Source organism: Pongo abelii, chromosome 3 (genome assembly GCF_028885655.2).
Source record: "Pongo abelii isolate AG06213 chromosome 3, NHGRI_mPonAbe1-v2.0_pri, whole genome shotgun sequence".
NCBI classification, from domain to species: domain Eukaryota; kingdom Metazoa; phylum Chordata; class Mammalia; order Primates; family Hominidae; genus Pongo; species Pongo abelii.
This window is the reverse complement of record NC_071988.2, coordinates 207,783,680-207,803,653: the sequence shown is the minus strand read 5'-3', so window position 1 is coordinate 207,803,653 and position 19,974 is coordinate 207,783,680. Positions and strand designations below refer to the sequence as shown.

Here is a 19,974-nt window from a genome sequence, read left to right as displayed (position 1 = left end):
CTGACATCCTCTCCAAGAGGCCAGTGTCTGAAATGCTCCAAGATAAGAACAATTCAGTTCTACTAATGAACCAAAGGATTTCTACTCCTTATGAGACTCTCAGGCCAGATTTCTGCACAGCCAGTTTATGTAACTTGGTACTTCAGGACAGACATTCCCTACACAAAAATAACTACATTGCGGTGTATCTCCTGCTATCCAAAAATCCTTTAGCGTAAACCAGAACAAAATGTGCTGATAAAAGTCGAACAGTGAGTTTCACTTGTGGACTGAGACTAGAGAAAAGCTAAGCTATGGTTATAGGGTTTTTTGTTTTTCTAAGTAATACAAAGCTATGCAAAAAAGATGTCTTTTTCTTTTTTATCAAAATGACAACTCTGCAAATAGAGCAATCTTCTGGGCAGCAAATACGTGTCAGTTAGAGAAACAAATGCCACTAATATATCATGCTTCAAGATGTCATTGCAGATGAATAGCAAAAGGCCATGGAGCAATATGAAATTTGAGTTTTTGTTTCTCAACCCAAGTCAAACTTGTTGTAAGTTATGTGACCTTTGACATTGGAATAAAATACACTTTTTCACTTTAATATCTATTTGTTGGGGAAAAAACTATATTCTACCATCCAAGCCCAGCCACAGATATTAAATGTTAGTATGTTTATTTCTGGGTATTTTTTTCCCTGTGAATAGGTTTAAGCTAAGCAGACATTTTCTTATATGGTTATAGGAATAGTTGATATAAAATTTTAATATCTAGATTTTAAAAATGTGGCCGAGCATGGTGGCTCACACCTGTAGTCCCAGCACTTTGGGAGGCCGAGGCAGGTGGATCACCTGAGGTCAGGAGTTTGAGACCAGCCTGGCCAACATGGTGAAACCCTGTCTCTACTAGAAATACAAAAAATTAGCCAGATGTAGTGGCACACGCCTGTGGTCCCAGCTACTGGGGAGGCTGAGGCAGGAGAATCCTTGAACCCAAAAGGTGGAGGTTGCAGTGAGCCAAGATCGCGCCACTGCACTCTAGCCTGGGCGACAGAGTAAGACTCCATCTCAAAAATAATAATAATAATAATAATAATAATAATTTTTCCATGCTATCATCAAATAGTTAAATTTTGTTTCTGTGAGTTTAAACTTGAATCTCAGGCTTAAAGGGCATGTTAGGTGTTGTTTAGATCAACTCCCAGCACCTGAATAAATACCTTCCACGCAATCCTGAACACAATCTATTTTTCTGTACAAAAATAGACAAAATTGTCCATTTTTTAGTACAAAGTGTTGCTCTTGACTAAGAGTATGTTAATGAAGCTCTTTGTCCTTTTTCAAAGCTTACATTCTCAAACCATAACCCTCATATTTGCTTAATGTTAGTGGAACAACTCAAAGGTATACTGTGCCTATCACAATACAAGAAAGATGCTTTTCAGAAACAAAAATGGTTCTTATCTAAATAAGAAGAAAGCTGTCTCCATTTCCATAAAAAGGATTGCATCCTTGCCAGAGAAGATAATAGAGTTTACATACACAGTCAAGAAGAGTGTGGGATAAAGTCATTTTTATTTTCATAAATAAAAAGTGTTTTGGTAACTGGAAGGCAGCCCATATAAAACAAGCTTTCATAGTCACCATTTCCTCAAGCTCTTCCCAGTGAAAGATGGGAAACACTTGAAACTGCTCACTGGAGAAAAAATGATGATGAAGGTGACTTTACTGTTCATTTGAGGGGTGAGTATGAGGAGGGAGTGATTCTAAATTTGAAACATGATGAAATATAATTTCTTCATCATGGCTTGATCAAATATAAGATCACTTCATAGAGTTTGTTTCTCTTATATACCCACCATTTTTTCATATATATATGATTTGATTTTATATATACGTATGTATACATATTATATATAAATATATGTATATATTCACATATATGTGTATATCTATGAATCAAACATGCTGTTTCTGTTGGAGATGGTTCAGAATTGTAAAGATTATCTGAATCTTTATCTGTGAGCAGTCTCCAAGTAAGAAGTTGAAAGGTGAAGCCTTTGACTGCTGTCATGTCTGAGGTCATTCCAAGGACATGGGAGACTGCTGTCCATGGTCGCATCCTCTTAACATCAGCAGGGTTCTGTCAATTTACTTAGCTTTTACTGGGGCAGCTCTAGCATTCCATTAATTCAAAATGTTGTTCCTTAATATAAGCCTCTAACATTTAAAATAAAAATTTTAAATGTATCCATTAAGGGAATAATTACATAATGAATTCCTAAGAAATAAGAATTATTTGGGTGGTTTTGTCTAGATAGAATAAACACAAGAGCTGGACTATATTAACTGTTGTATACACTTTTTTAACTGGCATTTTCAGTTACTTGTGATTTTTCCAGGAAAAATAAAAATGAATTAAAGTGGAACAGCGGACTTCTAATTGGTTTTGTCTTTTGATTACATTTGACCATCAACAATGATGTAAGCCTTGGATAGAATGTTGCCTCTCAGTGCCCCACTTAAATTTCTTGTTAACCTTTGGCGTATACACTTCATTGTGCTTTTTGGAATGACTCTAAAAGCCCATAAACTAATGCTTTGCAAAGCCTAAATAAAAGTGTTTGCAGCCTGTATTAGAAACACTTCCTTTTATGATCTGAATGTAAAATAGAGGTTGTTGGTTGTTTTTTTTTTTAACAAATTACACATTTGTGATCTTTGCAATATATGTGTAACCAAAACCAAAAATTGCAAAGAAATTGCTTGGAGCTGATTAACTTACATGCTGCTATTTAGAAATTCTACTAGAGATTATTAATGCACAAATATTTTCAGAGAAGTTGCCTTATTTACAGGACAACACTACCTATATTTACATATAATCTTAAGGCTAAGAAGAAATAAAGGCAGAGGTATTTTCCATAAAGCCATTATATTATGTTAGTTTTTATTAATGCAATTCTATTTACCAAGACTTCAAGGCAGGGCTTTCTCTAAAAAACAAAAACAAAAAAAAAGCTAAGCTCCACAAAACTTAAGTGATTCAGTACTGCCTGATTCTTTAATTAGCCTGAGAGACTTATAATCCACCAAAACTAAAATAGGCAGTTAGGCAATTAGTGTGCTGTCTTCTCTCATATCAAAAAGGCTTGAATCGTGGCCATTGTCATTACTTACAATTATTTCTAGTTTTTCATGCCCTAATAATGGCTAATTATACTGGTTAATCACAAAACTCAGCCAATCCAAATTCACTAATAAATCAGCTAAAACAGTTAGATTGCACCATTTATAAATGTTTAGCTACACACATTTTCACAGGCTCTAGGATTAGGCATTTTTCTAAAGCTACATTTGATGGTTTGGGTCATTCTACCTAAGAGCAGCAACAATAATGTTAATCAACTCCTTGGCTGTGAGCCATTATTATGAAGGAAAAAAGTTAAGTGAACAAGGTATCAGCCAACTCAGTCACACTACAAAATCATAGACTAAATGGAATTCAACTCAGACCTTCTTTTTGGGTTCAGGAGGCTGTTAAAATATGCTGTCCAAGGTTGGTGAGAGAAAAGCTGTTCTTTACCCCATCACAGATTTGGGGTCCCCTGAGATTTGGGGCAGATGGAGTCAAAGACTCTGAAGCTAGGATTTAAAGCTGCACCCCATTGCCCTGGCATAACTTTTGTTTTTTTAAGTGAGCTTTGCCAATAGGCCTAGATAGTAGAAGAAGGAGTATACTCAGAAGAACTGAAAGAAAGCGTTTCGTAGCTGGGATCTCTACAGGAAGTTGTTTGTATTCTCAGGCACAAGAATCTTCTATGAAAAACTCTGGTCTTACACCTAGGGAAGAGAGACACTCTCTTCTCTTTCCTCCTTTTTCTTCTTTTTGTTTTTGACAGTCTGTTTTCTAACAGAAAAGCATAACCCACAACTTACCTGAAATGAAAAGGAGAAAACTAAATATTACAGGATCTTTTAATGTTTTAAAGACAATAATCTCTTTCCAGTATTATTTCAAATAATTATATATGTTTGTACTATTTCAAATCTGGAACACTGGTGCCACATTCACGAAAGTAAATGAAGTTGATGTGAATGTGTAAGGGAAAACAGTGTTAGAAAGATTTATCTTACTAATTCTGCCAAATAGAAAGATTTGGGGCTGGGCGCGGTGGCTCATGCCTATAATCCCAGCACTCTGGGAGGCCGAGCCAAGTGGATCATCTGAGGTCAGGAGTTTGAGACCAGCCTGGCCAAAATGGTGAAACCCTGTCTCTACTAAAAATACAAAAATTATCTGGATGTGGTGGTGCACACCTGTAATCCCAGCTACTTGGGAGACTGAGGCAGGAGAATCACCTGAACCGGGGAGGCGGAGGTTTGAGTGAGCCGAGATTGCGCCATTGCATTCTAGCCTGGGCAACAAGAGTGAAACTCTGTCTCATAAATAAATAAATATTAAAAGATTTGGAAAGAGAATCAGCTGACCTGTAATTGAGCATTCCCTTTTGGTTTTCTTCTGTTGCTTAGAAGAAAAAAGTTTTAAAGGCTTTACAAAATTATAAATCTGTACAAAAACTGGAAAACATGATTCCCACATTAAAAAAATAATATTATAGGATTTTAGATCATTCAGACATGTTTCAAACTCAGGGTTGAGGACTCTGCTGTTTGGTCCTTTTCCCAAGGAATAAAGTGAAAATCCTCCTGTGAATCATACACATTTTCTCTCTCTGAATTACTGACTTTAGTCTGTTGGGACTAGAGTAAACATGAAGAGGTCTTCAAACACACAACATGAAATCATTACAATACAAAAGGGAGGTGTTGTATATGTTATTCCTGCTTTCATAAAAAGAGTCTTTCACTTGTGTTTTCTAAAATTAAGATTATAGCTTAATCCAAGTTACGAACTTTTTTTTAAAAGGCGTTTTTAAAAACGAGTTTTTACCTGGCTTAGTTTAAATGATTCAGTGTAGTTAATTATTCGTAAATGCTCATTCTCCTTGTTTTGTTCCCTCATGTCTCAAAATGGGGGAAAGTTTATCAATATATCAATAGAAGAGAAACCATATGTAAATTCTACTTGAGAAAATGTTAAGTATATTTTTCAAGCCAAAAATCCGATTTCTGACACAAAATGTCTGTATTCAAATGAGTCATTAGAATTTCTTAAAGCTATAGATGAAGAAGTCAGGGGCAGATAAGAGGTGCAATGTTTAAATTATTTTATAATATTTTAAATAAGGTCAGTTCCTTTTCACCTTAACATTTGATCGGTGAATATAGCACATGTAAAGCTCAGAGAAAACCATGGAAAAGTTTATGGCTAACTCCTCCTCTAATCTTTCGTTCAATCTCGTCGTGGGTAAAGATGCCTTTATTAACAATAGTGATGCTGTTGGTTTCGCTCACTAATGGCTTTCTTGCACGCTGTGTGGCTCTGTGTGTTTTGTCTGCCATTGTACAGGAATTCAGACCCATTGGTACCGCGCACAATAGAAGGGCCCAGCCTTTTGTTGCAGCTGCAAACATTGATGACAAAAGACAGGTAGTGAGTGCTTCCTATAACTCACCAATTGGGCTCTATTCAACTAGCAATATACAAGATGCGCTTCACGGACAGCTGCGGGGTCTCATTCCTAGCTCACCTCAAAAGTAAGTATCCGACTCTGTTCTGGCCACAGTGTACCTAACAGTGATAGTATGGTTTCTTTTCTTTTCAAAAGTCCAGCTCTTGCTGTTTTATTTTTACTTTCCTGAAGGCACTATCAGATTTCTCTTTTAAAGACAAGCATCTAAAACATGTTTCTAATTGTTGTGGGGTCCAATCCGCCAGTGCCTGACCGTTTAGTGGATAGATGGTTGAAAAGAAGAGATCGTCCTGGTTCCGTCATCACCTTTCTTAGTTATGACAGTAGTTGGTGGTAAATAATCCTCTCTGTACAATTATCATTTGTTTAATCTTATCTGAAAAAGTATTTGTCTTCCACTGAGGGGCCTTTTTAACGCTTTGTTTTTACAGGATGTGAACTACTTTGAACACAAGCACAATATTCGGCCCAAACCTTTCATAATCCCGGGCCGAAGCAGGTCATAAGCTCTGAGATTGTGAAGTTTGCAGTGCATGCTTCTTAAATCAGTTCTTACTAATCATCAAGAAAAGTAACTTGTAGATGTTTGGAGTGGCTTTTCTCATTGCGAAGCTTATTTCAAAAGCAAAAAGAAACAAACTCACTTGGCAGAGAACAGAAGCCAAATAACTTTCATTTCCAAGAGTAAATATTGACAAGATGACAGAGCTGTGAAATTGTATGCAATCACCACCTGTATTTATAGCGAACACCCCTGAGGCTCTGGGGATCCCATCCAGAACACCATGACCTTTGAGTCGGGCAGTCAGTATGTCTATCCCAGGTCAGGAAAGCCCTGCCAGCAGGACCAAGCATGGAAACCAGCCCCGGTTAGGAGCAAGGAATCAGGTGAGCAAGCCAGAATGATAAGGAGCAAGCTCTTCCTTCTCGTCTCTCAGTAGAGAAACTGATCATCTTCAGATCATCCTTTTCAAATATCTTCTCTAGAAATTGAACTCCAACCTAAGGGGAAAGAAAATAATGCCCTGTATTGCCAAATCAGGAAATAGTGACTTCAGGAAACCTCTGTTCCATCCTTCTGACCTCAGCTAAGCCAGTCAGCCCACAGGAAGGAAGCTGGTGGTTAGACCAGATTGATTCCGACAGGAACATTGAATATGATTTACCGCAGCTGTTGCAAACTGGTGGCCCATAGGTGGATTTATTTCACAGGCATGTTTTATTTAACTCCTTCATTTAAAAAAAAAAAAAGAATTTAAGTGCCTTTAGACAGAACATTTAAACTCACCATCTTGTCAAAAGGCACATCACTCTTAAGTGTGTGAGACATGGCCCATTTTCATACATGTGTGACCTCCTGGCCCCTCTAGACACCCAAGCTTATGACTCCTGTCACAAGCTGCGGATAGTGGGTCATCCCTTATGTATGATTTCCATGTCCAGACCTTTCAGTAAGCTACAGGCAGAGCTTACTGAAGGTGATTGTCTCAAAATATGCCAGACAATTCTTGTGATATCAGATCCAGAAAGGAGCCCTGGACTGGAGGAGCAGGAGAAAGGCGTTAAGAGGGCAACCATGAGCAAACACATCTTCCCCTACTAGAACGTGAGCTCAGTGTCTGCAGGGGCCTGGTCTGACTGGCTCAACATTATGCCCCCAGCACCTAGAAATGAGACAGAATAAATGCTCAATAAGCGACCATCTACGAACAGACAGACGTCCAATAAATGCTCACTGGATAAAGGAATCAAATCCTGAGGGTGCACAACATTTCCCGAGCGAGTGGCAAGAAGAGTCCAGAGCCGTCTCACTCCCGATGCTTGCAGCTCTGTGTCCTCTCCTGCCTCTCTCTGTGTGTCCCCTTGTTCCTACTCTGTTCTCACCTGCATCTTTTCCATTTCTCCACTTTCAACAGCTTCCCCAACCCAACCCCAATAACAAAACACTGGATTTAAAGTTAAAAGGATGTGATATTTTACTGTTGAATATATACAACTTCTCACAGAAGCATAGTGAAATTAATCACTCGCCTTGTTTTCAGGTTAGTGTGACTGAGTCCACCTACACAAGCTCTAGGGCTTCAGAAGGCTCGAATAAAGTGATACATTAGAGTAACACATATCCTGCCTTTACTAAAAACCTATAACATTTAATTTTATAAAAAGTCAGGAAAGTCAGAGAATCCTAGGTATATAATGACCTTTTAAAAAATTTTTCATTTTAACTTAAACATAGGGATAATGGCAAGCCACTCATAATGTTGTCATTTGAAGATAACACCTTTTAATATAGCTGAATTTGGAAGAGAGAAGGAGAGAAACAGAAATGAGAAGGTTTGCTTAAAAAACAGATGCCAGTGCACAAATCTTAAAGAATTATAAGGCCTGGTGCGATGGCTCACACCTGTAATCCCAGCACTTTGGGAGACAGAGGTGGGCGAATCACAAGGTCAGGAGTTCGAGACCATCCTGACCAACATGGTGTAACCCCATGTCTCCTAAAAATACAAAAAATTAGCTAGGCGTGGTGGCGGGCGCCTGTAATCCTAGCTACTCGGGAGGCTGAGGCAGGAGAATCGCTTGAGCCTGGGAGGTGGAGGTTGTAGTGAGCTGAGATCATGCCACTGCAACAAGTGTGAGACTCCATCTCAAAAAAAAAAAAAAAAATTATAAGAGTGGCCCCAACATCCTTCTTCTCTTCCTGTCCCTCCTCACTATTTGCTGTAACTTCTGAATTTTTTGTTCCCACCAAACTATTCTTCATCAAGGTGGAATTGTGAGTGGCTGCATACCAACCTACAACTATATTTGTTTTTAACTTTTAAAACAAATGTAGTTTTTTTCGGGTGCATACTACTCGTACATGTTTATGGGGTACATGTGCTGTTTTGATGCATGCATACAATGTGTAATGATCAAATCAGGGTAATTGGGGTATCCATCATCTCGAGCAGTCACTTTCTTTGTGCTTTGGAACATTCCACATCCACTCCTCTAGTTATTTTGAAATATACGAATAATTGTTGTTAACTATAGTCACTCTATAACCACACTGTTAATGAACTTCTTTAATCAAAAGTAAGTTGGACATGTTAGTGCTGGACACGGTGGCTCACACTTGTAGTCCCAGAACTTTGGGAGGCCCAGGTGAGCAGATCACCTGAGGTCAGGAGTTTGAGACCAGCCTGGCCAACGTGATGAAACCCCATCTCTACTAAAAATAGAAAAATTAGCTGGGCATGGTGGCACACGCCTGTAATTGCAGCTATTCAGGAGGCTGAGGCATGAGAATCACTTGAAGCCGGAGGCAGAGGTTGTGGTGAGCCAAGATTGCGCCACTGCACTCCAGCTGGGTAACAGATCGAGACTCTGTCTCAAAAAAAAAAAAAAAAAAAAAAAAGGTAAATTGGACATGGACATGCCAAATTGTTAACAGCTTAATTTCCCTGGGGTTTTACCATTAGCTATAGTTCTTTTGATTATTTCATCATAACTGAAGACTTTTAAAAGCCTGGTGTTTTCATATGCAAATATGTAAAATTTTTAAGGCTAAAGCTACAATTAAATACATATGTAAGGTATTTTAGATCCAAATGATAAAATACAATCCTATGAGTGGTTTTTGAACAAGTTGCTTCCAGAAGTATGCCCCAAAATGTCTGTACACACCCCAGAGAAATTAGCAATCTGTCAAATGACGTATGTGGGCCTGAAGTAATTGAGTGTGTCATCAACCTTACAAGTGGCCTTGCCAAGTCACTAAGTCAACCCCAGAAAATCTCACTGGCACCTACCTTTCCAGGCCATCGGCAACAGGTCATGGTGACCCACGATGCTATCCCCAGTGATATCCACAGTGACTGGAATCCATGAAAACTTGTTTACTTAAAGGATCAGTTTAAAAGATCTTTTTAAATTGGCCCAGAAATTTATAAAAGTTCATCCTTGTTTGCTTAGGATTCATTTCTCATTTATTTAGTAGACATGAGCCTGATTGATAAAGGAACTGGGAATGCATGTTTAAAATTACATAGTACACAAATATGCATATACTGTTGACCCTGAGAACACGGGTTTGAACTGTGCAAGTTCACTTATATGTGGATTTTTTTTCCAATAAATATGTTGGAAAAATTTTTGGAGATTTGCGACAATTTGAAAAAAGTCACTAATGGTAGCCTTGAAATATCAAAAAAATTAAGAAAAACATTTGCCATGAATGTATAAAATACACATAGATAGTAGTCTGTTTGTGTGTTAATAGACTGTTTATCTGTAAAACTTCTGTTCAACAGTAGGCTATTGGTAGTTAAGTTTTCGAGGAGTCAAAAGTTATACATGGCTTTTATAGCAGAAAAATATTACTAATAACTGCTATAAAACATGGCATAACTAAAAGTTCTAAATTGATCATAGTTTATCTACCCAGTATGGGCACTATGTCTGGCACACAGTAGGGTGAGAGTAGTTATAAATGCTTATTGAGTAGGTTCATTACTGGGAGGCCAAAGTCTCCCAGTATTTAACTCTGTGTTTCAAATCCCTACACTGATTTCATAAGCTTCATTACACTCAGGTTAAATCCACGTGATCCTGACTAAACTGCACTACAACTGAAAATGTACTCATATTCTTTTACCAGCTGAAGTCCATTTCAAGAGTCACTATAGATCCTACAAAAATGGTGAACAGGCCACTTGACATTTTGGTATGTGATTTAAACAGTGTACAGATGAAGTTTTCAGTAGGTTCTCAAAAGGCAGGAAGTGAAGGAGCAAGCTCGTATTCACCTGTCTGGTTTAGGTTATGTAGGTAGTTAAACTGGATAACACAAGACAAAAAAAAAATTCAACCCATTTAGTGACATGAGTTCTCTAGACTAATCAGGCTGCAACATTGCTGGAGTGGAAAAAGTTACTGCTCAATATCCTTTTTGTTTCTTATCTTTATATGGGCTGAAGTTAGCATTAATACCTCTAGAGAGTAGATGCAGATGTGGGACCATACTTGAGACCAGAGACAATCTTGACTTAGAGGTAAACACACCATATACATCCATTCTCTGTCTTGAGCTTACAGCAACACTTAACTGGAAAGTATGATAAATGTTTACATTAATACTAATATTTCTTTTTGCTTTGTCTTAAATGACTTGCTTTTTTTACAGAAATCTCGTGGTATCTCTCATGCATGTGGAAAAATGGACTTTTTAGTCACTAGCATGTCAGTTGTTTCTGACCCCTATCCAGTTTCCAAATAGAATGTGCAATCTCGCTAGTTCTTCGATTTGCATGACTGGCCTTTGATGTTTTAATAAGTCCCTGAAATGTATCTTTAAAAGGAAAAGGGAAATATGCCTGGGAATAGATGCGTGCTTCTGAAATTGTGCATAAAATAGCTATGTAAGAAATAAAAGCATCGAAAGAGTGAAACACCACCTTATTTCTCCTCTAATCATTAATTTCAAGGTGATAAGCATTTATTGGTTTTTTCTAGGGCTTGTATTAAACCACTGAACAATTGTCTTAAAGTGTACTCCTCACAGAATTAAAGAGTAAAAATAGAAAATGTTAAAATAGTAACAAAATATTTACAAGATAGCCTTAAAATATAATCTGTACCATAAAACCTACAAGTTACCAATTACTATTCAATTAAAGTTCAACTGTATTACTGAAATATACTTCTGATTTTGAAACGTTGAGCCCAAATATGTGATTTCATCTTCATACTGCATATTCAGTGTTCACTAAAACTTCAATTTTAAATGTAGCACTTCAGAAATGTAAAAGGATGTTCAGCCAATGTAATTTTCCTTCATCACTTGTGATATTGACCAGTTTTAAAGTCTTTGGCCTATTTTTAAAAAGTGAGGATAGCTGCATCTTTTCTACTTCATATACAACTTTTCTACATGTAACCCTCAACTTACACATTGCCTAGTAAAACAGAGCCAAAAAATGCAGTATCACCTGTACCTTTTAATTTTATTAAACTTTTTTCAATCACGAATTTTTCACCATCTTCCCTTTATAAATAAATTCTAGTGACAAATCAAGATTTGGTTTTATTTTGATGTAATTCACCTCTCACTTTTGTCTTCAATTCCTTTTAACCTCTCTATACGTGTTCTCTGTGTTCTTCTGTCTGGACTGTCTGGCTCCCTGTGCCATCTCTGTGTAATGTGGTCATTAACACAGTGGATGCAGTACTCCCTCCGGGATTGACTGTGGCAGTGGACGCAGCACCCCTTCTTCTGTCAGTACTGTTAGTACCATTTGCCCAGGTGACTTGAAAGTTGCAGCTAAGCTGGCCCCTAACATTCCTTTGGAAATGGAACTTCCTGGTGTGAAGATTGTACATGCTCAGTTTAATACACCTATGCAATTGTACTCAGATGACAATATTATGGAAACACTCCAGGGTCAGGTTTCAACAGCCCTAGGGGAAACACCTTTGATGAGGTAATATGGGTCTCTTTGAACCATGGGCATATTAACTAAACACGTGGGCAATGTCAGCTTTACTGGTGTCTTTTAACATTGTCTTAATGGGAAGAAAGCTATGTGAAAAGCTTTTTTAAAATATTAAGGATTGATTGCAAATATCTAGGCTTGATGATAAAGGTGATTTGAGGAATTATCTGTAGAGCTTTATGTGTCAGATAGCAATAAAATGAAATCATGTAAGGACCAAATGTATATGTCTCTCAAAAGCTACAATGTACTTTACAAATGTCTGGTGTAATACTTCTCAAAGTTATTTATAATCTAGTATACCCTATGTCTGTCCTTTGGGGATCAAAAATTAGGAAGGAGGTGGGAGGTTTAGAGGAATTTTATGAGATGATTCTTCTCTCTTCTGATAGCAGCTTGTGGAGAGGTCATTATTTACCCATTTACAATGTTTATTGTGCATCAAGGTTTTTAGGTGAATACCCTCAGGCTGTTAATGTAGATATTTAATTTTTGCTGGTATCTTTTTGACTAGTTTTTTCTTTGTTATAACTATTTGTTCACAGTACTTTTGCCATAAAGATTTTGCTTAAAAAGATTTATTATAGGATAAAATCTTATTGCTTCTTTCACTATTACAGAATCACTATTTATAAATTAAATTATTATAATGCTTAAGAGTGTTAAATAGTGATATCCCAAAGCTATCTCTTGGGATGAACACATTGAACTAACAGTAGTGTAAGATATCTCAAAGCCATTTGCAAATATGACATAGGGAATAAAAATATTACAGATAGTATGTTTTCTAGATAATGCAATAAAATGATATAAAATAATAAAGTAGTGCTTAACATATAGTATTATGAAATTATTTATTGTCCATTATGAATATATTTGTAGAAAGCATGTTAAAGCTGCTGTCATTATTGTAAATGAATTTTAATGTGGCTTTTTTAAAAGACAGTGCAGTCAATCATAGCAGATATAAAAATGTAAGTTTCTACATGACAGGCTTTCAAACCCTGAGAGGTTAAATTTCTAGAATTTACAAGTAAAATGATACCCTTGTTATTTCCAGGGGTTAACAAATTAGCCTTAAAACAAAAAACATATTAAACCATGTACTTTTTGTTTAATATCAAAAGTGAATGTGAATTTTACTGACAATTTGATGACTGAGAATCTGAGTGCTCACTACTGCACTTTCTGTCATGTGTATATTGCCTTTTCTCTGGGAAAAGTTAATTTTGTTCACATCTATCATGTATCCATCAGACTCAAGTCTTGTTTTTCTTAATTACTATATCCTGACAATTATCTTTTAGTTTCCTTCCAAAGTATTTTGCCAACTGGAGGAGTGTGGGTGTGACTCCCCGATTTGTTGTTCAATGACATTTCCAAGGCAGCCATGGGAATTCATATTATGCTTTTAACTATACTAGAGATTCACTTGAAAATACTAGACCTCTGTTCAGGAGTGGCTGTGCATAGAGTAATGGCTGAGTGTTGATGTCTGTGGCCTCTTGCATATCTGGTGCCTCCCAGCACCTGACGATGCTCCCCGCCATGCCTGTGTTTCAGCGAGCCCACAGCCTCAGTGCCCCCCGAGTCGGACGTGTACCGGATGCTCCACGACAATCGGAATGAGCCCACACAGCCTCGCCAGTCGGGCTCCTTCAGAGTGCTCCAGGGAATGGTGGACGATGGCTCTGGTGAGCAGCCGCTGACACCTGCTGAAATGTATTGATAGAGGCCACTGCAGGGGGCGGGACGGGGAGGACAGCAAACATACTGGGAACGAAAGTCTAAAACTTGGTTTTCATTGGGAGCCAAATGAATTTTTGCTCAGAAGGATAGGATATGGATGGTGCCTCATTTAAAAAAAGGAGATTCCAGGACATGTCCAAGTAGCCACCAAATGAAGTCACAAAAGGACACCAAAGACAAATTGCATTAATGGTAGTCAAGGGCTAGCTCAGCTTACAAATCATGAGATATCATTTTAAATGAATGTTGTCAAACTTCTCAGCCTCCCCCCTACACTCTGGAGTATCACCATCATCAAAAACTAAACAACGCTCTAAAAACCCTTACTGTGTTCCATGTTCTGTGCAAAGTATTTTGCATACAGTATCATGTAATCCTCACAGTAACTAGGGGAGGTGAGCCTATTATTTGCCCTGCTTAGCAAATGAGAGGCTGAGAGATGGGCGGGTGGCCTTGTGAAAGGCCACACAGCCAGTGAGCCACAGACCTGGGTCTCCAGCCCACTCCCGTCATCTTCAGGGCTCCTGACCTGACCTATGCTTCTCCATGCCCAAAAGATATAGACTGTCCTTTAAAAGCCACACAAAAATGCACAGTGTCCCATTAGGATGGCTACTGTGGCAAACATGGAGAATAACAAGTATTGGTGAGGAAATGGAGAAATGGGAACCCTGTGCATTACTGATGGGAAGGTAACATAGAGCAACCCTGGGAGAGGATGGCAGCTCCTCGAAAAGTTAAACAATTACCATGTGACCCAGCAACTCCACTCCTAGGAATATACCCCAAAACACTTGAAAGCAGGGACTCAAACAGATTCTTTTTTTTTTTTTTTTTTTTTTTTGAGATGGAGTCTTGCTCTGTTGCCCAGGCTAGAGTGAGTGGCGCAATCTTGGCTCACTGCAACCTCTGCCTCCCGGGTTCAAGTGATTCTCCTGCCTCGGCCTCCCGAGTAGCTGGGATTACAGGCACCCGCCACCGCGCTCGGCTAATTTTTGTATTTTTGGTAGAGACGGGGTTTTACCTCTTGGCCAGGCTGGTCTCAAACTCCTGACTTCGTGGTCCACCCACCTCAGCCTCCCAGAGTGCTGGGGTTACAGGCATGAGCCACCGCGCCCAGCCTGTATGCCGGCACTTATCTTATTCACAATAGCCCAAAGAGGGAAAACACCCGATGTCCATCGACTGATGAATGGGTAAGCAAAATGTAGTATACACATACGATGAAATATTATTAAGTCTTCAAAGGAATTAAATTCTGACACACGGCGCATCATGAGTGAACTTTGAAAACATTATGTGAAGTGAAAGAAGCCAGACACAACGAGGCAAATATTGTATGATTCCATTTATTTGAGAGATCCAGAATAGGCAAATCCAAGAGACAGAAAGTAGAATAGAAGTTACCAGGGGCTATGAGCAGGAGCACGGGGAGTTACTGTTTCGTGGGTACAGACTTTCTGTGAGGCGAAGAAATAGTTCTGGAGGTGGATATTGACAGAGCTTGCACAACATTTTGAATGTACCTAATGTCACTGAATTGCACCCCTAAACATGGTGAAAATGGTAAATTTTATGTATATTTTGCTACAATAAAAAATAATAATGCCCTCTGCTCCTTTGAGTGATTTTGTAACAGTTTCCTCCAACCACAACAACAAAATACATGTTTTCACTAATTCCATTCTGTAATGCCCTATTTCAGAACAGTGTCCCTTATGATTGCATCAGTCCTGCGCCTTTCGGAATGACGGTGCAGATGCAACTTAAGGTTAAAGTGCACACTTTAAAATAGAAGCTAAGCACAGGCTGCAGCCAGCTGTTCCCTAGCCATAAATGGAAACGCTTTGTTTTTCAGATGACCGTCCGGCTGGAACGCGGAGTGTGAGAGCTCCGGTGACGAAAGTCCACGGCGGTTCAGGCGGCGCACAGAGGATGCCGCTCTGTGACAAATGTGGGAGTGGCATAGTGTAAGTTTCATTTTTAACCCTGGAATTTATGATACAGCTTGGCGACAGTTCATTTCTTCTACTTTAAGACTTTATAGACTAAAGGCAACTGTGAAAACCAAATTTCTGTTCATCAACTTGAAACGTAAGGTCCCCAACATTTAGCACATTGTGACTGTCACTCCTTAGATATACCTCCAAATTGTCACATCATATGAATCAGCAATTTTGACTTATAATATCAGATAGACTCTCATGAAAAAAAAGAAATGCCCCAAATGTATGTTGAAAAGTCACGTCTAAGAATCTTGACTTCACTTTAAACTCCCCCACCCCTGTTAATGTATAGTGTTTAGTAAATGCATACATGAACTATGCATACATTTAGTATACATAGTATCCTCCTCTGTATAAACACAGGGAAACAAATACACGCAACATGAGGATGTTATTTAAAATACGTTATCCTTACCCAGTGTAAGTTACACAGATGTTGAAACAAAATATTGAAAAACTGTCAGCTTCCATTACAAGGGAACTTTTATTTATTTAGAGACAGAGCCTTGCTCTGTCACCCAGACTGGAATGCAGTGGTGCAATCTTGGCTCACTGCAACCTCTGCCTCCCAGGTTCAAGTGATTCTCCTGCTTCAGCCTCCCCAGTAGCTGGGATTACAGGGACCCACCACCACACCTGGCTAATTTTTGTATTTTTGGTAGAGAGGGGGTTTCACCATGTTGGCCAGGCTAGTCTCAAACTCCTGACCTCAGGTGATTCACCCGCCTCGGCCTCCCGAAGTGCTGGGATTACAGGTGTGAGCCACCGTGCCCGGCAGGGACCTTGTGTTTAAATAGCCACACTTGCTACTTCAGGATCAAGTCAACCAAGATAATTCTAACATCTCCACGGCATTCGTGCCATGTGGCCATGTCCCCATTCCCTTATTCCATTCCCCTGCCATGAACTCACACACTGATGTGTCCTCTGTCGGGTTAGCCAGGATACATCCCAAGAGGGCAGTGGGGGATAAGCTTGGTTAGGGCAAAAGGAGGAATGTGAGACCAAAAGGTCAAAGCAGGGCAGGCAGCTCGGAGCAGAGAGGCCCTCAGTAAAATACAACAGTGCCTGGAGCAGAGAGGCCCTCAGTAAAATACAACAGTGCCTGACGTTACCAGAAGCAATCATTGTGCCTAAGTTGGAATAAACTGTTCACAGTAGAAGCCAGTCCACCCACCCCAAAGGAATTCCATCTCTGCTCTTTGATCTGTTTTTTTGTTTTGTTTTGTTTTGTTTCGTTTTTGAGACAGTCTCGCTCCGTCACCCAGGCTGGAGTGCAGTGGCACAATCTCGGCTCACTGCAACCTCCACCTCCCGGGTTCACACCATTCTCCTGCCTCAGCTTCCCGAATAGCTGGGACTACAGGTGCCTGCCACCACGCCCGGCTAATTTTTTTTGTATTTCTTTAGTAGAGATGGGGTTTCACCGTGTTAGCCAGGATGGTCTCGATCTCCTGACCTTGTGATCTGCCCGCCTTGGCCTCCCAAAGTGCTGGGATTACAGGCGTGAGCCACCACGCCCGGCCGTCTTTGATCTATTTTCTCTTGCTCTATTGAATAGAGGCTGGACCACCCAGATGGAAAGCAATCAGAGAGACTCTTCATTGGGTAGACAACCACCCCCGTCAAAAGCAGAATCTTTTGCAGAGGGGTTGGTCTTGTCTCCATCATGTCTTGCTCTTCAAAGAAACGATGGGGAAAGATCATGAAGTAGGATCCTATGAATTTTCTATAAAGTACTTGTTTGAAAATCTGAAAAATAGTCACACGTCAACATCAGAGAGAAACATGGGATGGTTTATTGTGGATATCCTAGATCTCCATGACAATTACATACAGTTTCACAGCTGTGCCTGCTTTCACAGCTGGAGGCCATTGTTTCCTGACTGTGAAATAGAGAACACCTGCCTTCTCTGTTGGGTTCTCTCCTTTGTCTCATATTTTTGCTGTGTGATTTTTTAACTTGAGCTCGTTTTCTTCCGCAACAGCGGTGCTGTGGTGAAGGCGCGGGATAAGTACCGGCACCCTGAGTGCTTCGTGTGTGCTGACTGCAACCTCAACCTCAAGCAAAAGGGCTACTTCTTCATAGAAGGGGAGCTGTACTGCGAAACCCACGCAAGAGCCCGCACGAAGCCCCCAGAGGGCTATGACACGGTCACTCTGTATCCCAAAGCTTAAATGTCTGCAGGCGCGGCATGCACGCACGCACCCACGCGCACTCACACGAGAAGACATTCATGGCTTTGGGCAGAAGGATTGTGCAGATTGTCAACTCCAAATCTAAAGTCAAGGCTTTAGACCTTTATCCTATTGTTTATTGAGGAAAAGGAATGGGAGGCAAATGCCTGCTATGTGAAAAAAACATACACTTAGCTATGTTTTGCAACTCTTTTTGTCTTTGGGGCTAGCAATAATGATATTTAAAGCAATAATTTTTTGTATGTCATACTCCACAATTTACATGTGTATTACAGCCATCAAACACATAAACATCAAGATATTTGAAGGAGTCTAATTGTCTTTCCTTGACAAGTTGATTTTGCAATTGTGGTAAATATCAAATAACAATCTTGTATTCTAACATAATCTGCAGCTGTCTGTACGTGTTTTAACTATTACAGTGCATGTTAGGGAGAAATTCCCTGAATTTCTTTAGTTTTGTATTCAATTATGCCACTGGATGCAACAAACATAATAAATACATAAAAGATTTTAAAAAATACCTAATGAAGTGGCATTCATTGAATTCAAATAAAATCAACATTTCAATGAGAGAACCCAATCATATTTTAACATGTACACTAACAAATATTTTAAGATAAATGTGGCTTCTTCAAGTTTTATAACTCATTACTCTTTCTTATGAGCACAAAATTTCTGATGATAGGAAAAGCATTGAAATTTGCTAGTTAAAGGTAGTTCAGTCTCTTTCAAATTAAAAGTTTCACTTGCTTCAACAGTCTCTTTCAATTTAAATATCTCTTTCAGATCAATATTCAGTCAAATTGAAGGTTCAAAGTCCATCACTGCTGTTTCTTAGGCTCAATGGTTCACCACCTCCTCCTCTTCCCAAGATGGCATCTCCAGGAAGAAACAATTTAGAGGACTTCCTAAGGAAGGCAGGGGGTGCTGGTCTCCTGGGGTCCTGCTTGTATCCACTGTTGAAATCCTTGGTTTCACTTGTGACCTGTGGTCTGTTTTCTTGACATAGTTGGGGCCAGGCAATAAGCCCACCTCTACTACCACCTCCAAAACTCTCAGCTCAGCTTTCATGGAGTCATGGATCCTCTGTCTGAGACATGCACTCTGCCTGGCCCTGGCGCAGGCAGCCTACCTTGCGGGCTCTGCACTGTGTTACCTTGCCTCTCACCCAGGGTGGCCCCATGGCAATGCTCCTGACTTGCATCTCTCACCTACTTTCCATGTCCCCCACTGGGGACATACAGGAACTTCTGAAACTGTCCCCTCAGGTTCAAACCATGGAGAACCAGCAGGGTGGGGACCTCAGACCCTCTGCTCACCACCTTGTGTCACATGGTCATCTCTACCACCCCCTCCACCCCTGCAGCTGCTGCCTTCTGGCCTGGAACAAGTGTTCTCCTCCCATACGGTCCCAAATGGGACACAAGTTTTATTGCTCTGGGATTCTCCCAAACTTAACTGACTCTGACCCTGAACTGTTCAGGATTTTGAGAGGAGCCAAAACACGTGCCTGGCCCCTGTAGGCATTTGACATTGCAACTCCTGTGCCAACACAAGCATTCACTAACAAAGTTATTAAAAAAATGAAACAGACTTTTGAGATCAAAGAAATGAATGTATCCAAAATACATGTTTGTTCAACAGTCATTTTCAAACATTTTGTTTTAGGAAGGATATAAACTTAAAGTTTAGAAAGCAAATGAATGGTAACTGACTTCGAAAACCTGAGAAAGTTAAAACTCAAAGTAACGATGGAGAAAACCACAAACCAACCCAATTTACTCTCTAGAATCTTAAAGAGGCATGGTAATGGGCAGCACCTGGCATTTCTGGACCTGAGGATAAAGGTGCGACTACCATAAGGAAAGCTGAGTAGAAACTGTTTCAGAAGCACTTATTCCCTAGAGCAGGGGTCCCCAACCCTCTGTGTGGCCTGATACTGATCTGTGGCCTTTTAGAA

General features: G+C 39.6%; 1 protein-coding gene across 2 annotated transcripts in view; it reads left to right on the top strand.

Moving 5' to 3' along the window:
• The window catches only part of PDLIM3 (PDZ and LIM domain 3), a 33,581-nt gene extending 15,047 nt beyond the window's left edge, over positions 1-18,534 (top strand). Inside the window, exons 4-8 of one of the 2 annotated variants that reach the window (XM_002815349.6) lie at positions 6,013-6,080; positions 11,782-12,045; positions 13,621-13,751; positions 15,665-15,776; positions 17,801-18,534. In XM_002815349.6, the coding sequence (XP_002815395.2) occupies positions 6,013-6,080; positions 11,782-12,045; positions 13,621-13,751; positions 15,665-15,776; positions 17,801-17,990 (765 nt within the window). In that variant the 3' untranslated portion in view covers positions 17,991-18,534. Of the gene's footprint in view, positions 1-5,457; positions 5,646-6,012; positions 6,081-11,781; positions 12,046-13,620; positions 13,752-15,664; positions 15,777-17,800 lie in introns of both variants that reach the window. The other variant, XM_024246006.3, reaches the window with a different exon arrangement.
• The last annotated feature ends 1,440 nt before the right edge of the window (positions 18,535-19,974 follow it).